The sequence below is a fragment of the Zingiber officinale genome, chromosome 2B (genome assembly GCF_018446385.1).
Source record: "Zingiber officinale cultivar Zhangliang chromosome 2B, Zo_v1.1, whole genome shotgun sequence".
Taxonomy (NCBI): Eukaryota; Viridiplantae; Streptophyta; class Magnoliopsida; order Zingiberales; family Zingiberaceae; genus Zingiber; species Zingiber officinale.
The window spans coordinates 25,713,699-25,717,208 of record NC_055989.1 but is presented as its reverse complement, the minus strand read 5'-3'; the positions used below and the strand labels follow the sequence as shown (position 1 = coordinate 25,717,208).

Here is a 3,510-nt window from a genome sequence, read left to right as displayed (position 1 = left end):
AATTCGATCAGAAGTATGAGAACAGAGAAGGTCCAATCGGACATGAAGGTCACCAAAGACTCTACTTGTCCAATCAGTTGGACTTGCAGCCTCGTTCAACTAGACTTGAGGGCAATGCTTGTGATGCGATGATAAAGGAGGTGCCATCAAGTGTGGGTCAAAGGACGGAGATAGCAGCCAACGTGGAGGTCAAAGTCAAGGAGGTTAACGCTAGAGAACTAACAGACTCACCAAAGGGGGCCGAGCGGAGCTTTACTATAGTGACCGATCGGGCATGAAGCACCTGATTGACAAAGGGCTGGTCCAAGCAGAATGCCCGTATATCCAAGATCATCAGACGTTCAATACGGAGCAGAGGAATGTTGTGATGACCAGAGCGTTAGTCTAGTCGGATGGAAACAATCTATCGAATTGAGTCATTACAGGGAAGTAGCAGAGGTCGATCGGACGGAGATTCCATCAGTAATCACTAATGGTAGTATCAACGAAATTATGATTCCATCGGTACTTTTCTATTTTTTTTTATTATATCTGTGATTCCCTAACGGAAAAATTTTTCCGTTGGAGCATACCTACGGAAATATATTTCTATTGATAAAGTAGTATGAAGATTTTCTTTTAGTGAATATCGTATATGTAATGAGATATTTTACATCGAGAAGGTTACATTTTACCTTGCTATAATAGCTTTTACATGGAAAATATTATGTGTATATATATATAATTTATTCACGCATGTACGCAGGCACGCATCTACTCGTAGGCACGACGACACAAATACAGACTCATGCACTCGCGCACACACATTCGGAGACGACGACAGAAATATAAACTGGGACGTAACCCAAGGACGACCAGAAAGGTGCCCTGCCCTTCCCTGCCCGGCTTCACATTGTGGGGATGAGTCGGATGACTATAAATCAATAAAATGGGCAGGTGACGCGGTGGGTGGGGACGGCCACCAGCCGCACTGCCCTGGGTGCGGTCAGCCCGAAGACGTCGCCCATGTCCAACTCGCTGGGTTTCATCCCACCAGGCAGCACCCAAGTGAAGCAGTGCGCCATCTGCGCCACCGCCAGCTCCAGCGCGTGCAACCCCAGATACATCCCAGGGCACGCCCGCCGCCCCGACCCGAAGGGAAGGAACTCGAAGAAGTTCCCCTTGAAGTCAACCGCCGCCGCCTCGCTGCCTGGGGCGAACCGCCCCGGTCGGAACTCCCCAGCATCCTTCCACACCGACCTATCCCGCCCGATGGCCCACACGTTGACCATCACCCGAGACTCCGCCGGCACCGAGAACCCCGCAACCTGGCTCTCCTCCGCCGTCTCGTGGAGCAGCAGCGGGATGGGCGGGTGCAGCCGTAGCGTCTCCTTCACCACGCACTTGAGGTACGGCAGCTTCTCGAGGTCGCTCTCTTGGACCTGCCTGTCGAGTCCGCCGATGGCGGTGGTCAGCTCTTCCTGCACTCGACTCATCTCGTCGGGGTTCTTCATCAGCTCCGCCATCGCCCATTCGATCGCCGACGCCACCGTCTCCGTGCCGCCAAACATCAAGTCCTAATAATAAATAATAATTAATTTTAGATTTTTTTTAATATTAATATAAATTAAAATTTGGAGTATGAATTTCATAACCTATTTGAAAGAATATACATAAACAACTTAAATGAAAGACCTAACCCTTTTAGGGTTAAAATTACAAGCATAAATATTTTTTTTTAAAAAAAAATCTTGAAATGTAATAAGGTGATAATATCCAAATTTTTAATTAATTTTTTTTTTTTATCATTTTATTATTTTATTTATATTTTTTCCCCTAATTTCTTATCTTTTTTCAATATTTTCGAGTTTTTTTAAAAAAAAAAATTCTAACCTTTTATATTTTTCATTTTTCATTTATAATTTTATCTAATAACAAATCCTAGTAAATTAGCTGCTAATATGGGAAGTCTCTAGCTTACCATGATTATTGCTTTAATGTTGTTTCTCGTCAACCTCAAGGTCCTCAACTGACCCTTCAACAATTCATCCTCTTCCCTAGTTCTTCCACCAACAACGCCGGAATCGACCTCGTCGTCTAGGAACACAAGCATCTCGTCGACCATGTCGCGCTCCGCCGAGTCCTCCGCCTTTGGGTTCGCGATGTGTTCGTCGATAATTCTATCGATAAACTTATCCAACGATCCTCGTGCCGCCTATTAATTTTGAATATTAATTAATTAACTATCCATAAAACCCACACAATAATTGCACTTTGTGTTTTTTTATTTTTTGTTAATCGAAAATCGAAGATAGGGTGATCAACGTCTTACAATTTTCAAATCAACTGTCCTGTTACGTAGGGCGCCCGTGGCACAATAATTACACTGTAATAGCTTACCTTGAGACGCCGGTTGATGCCATTGGGATCCAGCCACCGGAGAGAGGAGATGAAGTCACCTACGTTGAAGGCCCCGAAGAGCCTAGAGAACTCTTGCATGATGGCGATGAACTCACCCTGTTCTCCGCAGCTCTGTGCCCCGAAGGCCGCCCGGAAGATGATGCCCATCGTCATCTTGAACATGAGCTCCCCAACGTTGATTGCGGCGCCGGCGTCAGCCCTCTCCGCAACTGCCCGCACCGCCTTGCCCAGCTCGACTTGCACAGACGCCCACGACGCCGTTCGCTTCCTGCTGAACAGCTTCATAACGCACAGCTTCCTCGCCTGGCGCCAGAATGGGCCGTAGTGGGCGAACGCCATGTCGGCGCGGCCGTACGTCAGGTACGAAACCGCGGCGGACGCCGGCCGGTTGGAGAACACGGCGTCCTGCGCCTGCAGCACCTCGCGCGCCAGCTCCGGCGTCGACACCGAGAAGGCGTGCCGCGCGCCGAGGCGGAGGTGGCAGAGCCCCGACCCGTACCGCTCGTTCAGCTTCGCCAGCCCGCGGTGCGTCAGCTGGTTCATTATCAGCATGTTGCCGATGATCGGCAGCGGCGTCGGCCCCGGTGGAAAAGGCAGCTGCTTCCTCCGCCTCCGCGTGGACGTAGCCGCCGAGCAAACAAGCAGTACGGCTAAAGGAACAAGAAAACCAACCACCACAAGGTGCAGTTGCTCAAGCCATGCCATATCTGATAATGTTGATCGAACTTAATTAATTAATTAAGGTGAGGAAAGGTGAGAAGATGCTTGTAACAAGCACAATAACATGCTTTTTATACAAAAATATTTAACCCACTAATAATGATCGAGATTTTTCATTTGAAGAAAATAGGAAATATTTATATAGAAATAAAAAAGTTTGGTAGGTAAATGAGGAGTTTGGTAGAAATATTTATATTTGTGTCGGGATGGATGTCATCACCACAACGTCAGTGAATTGTTAAAGTATCAACTTAAATTATTATTTTTATAATAAATTCTCTGTGTACTTGCCGTCAAAAATTAAGAGGGTGTCCATTATTATTATTTGGCAATCGTCAAAGGCTTGTCGTTGAATTAACGTCAAACGGACGCTTCATTTATGTAAATTAT

At 46.7% G+C, this 3,510-nt stretch overlaps 1 protein-coding gene across 1 annotated transcript; it reads right to left on the bottom strand.

Moving 5' to 3' along the window:
* Nucleotides 1-659: 659 nt before the first annotated feature.
* On the bottom strand, nucleotides 660-3,202 carry LOC122045507 (cytochrome P450 84A1-like). Its single transcript, XM_042605752.1, has 3 exons — nucleotides 2,380-3,202; nucleotides 1,961-2,194; nucleotides 660-1,556 (listed from the first exon to the last, which is right to left on the bottom strand). Exons 1-3 carry the CDS (start codon nucleotides 3,103-3,105, stop codon nucleotides 921-923), a joined length of 1,596 nt encoding a protein of 531 aa, XP_042461686.1. The 5' UTR covers nucleotides 3,106-3,202; the 3' UTR covers nucleotides 660-920.
* Between the last annotated feature and the right edge of the window lie 308 nt (nucleotides 3,203-3,510).

Bases quoted from the DNA above. Each gene is read 5' to 3' on its own strand.
- LOC122045507 (XM_042605752.1), bottom strand. From the start codon at position 3,105: ATGGCATGGCTTGAGCAACTGCACCTTGTGGTGGTTGGTTTTCTTGTT. The intron at 2,195-2,379 runs GTAAGCTATTAC...CAAAATTAATAG, and splicing joins GCATCAACCGGCGTCTCAAG to GCGGCACGAGGATCGTTGGA. The intron at 1,557-1,960 runs GTAAGCTAGAGA...ATTTATTATTAG, and splicing joins ACATTAAAGCAATAATCATG to GACTTGATGTTTGGCGGCAC.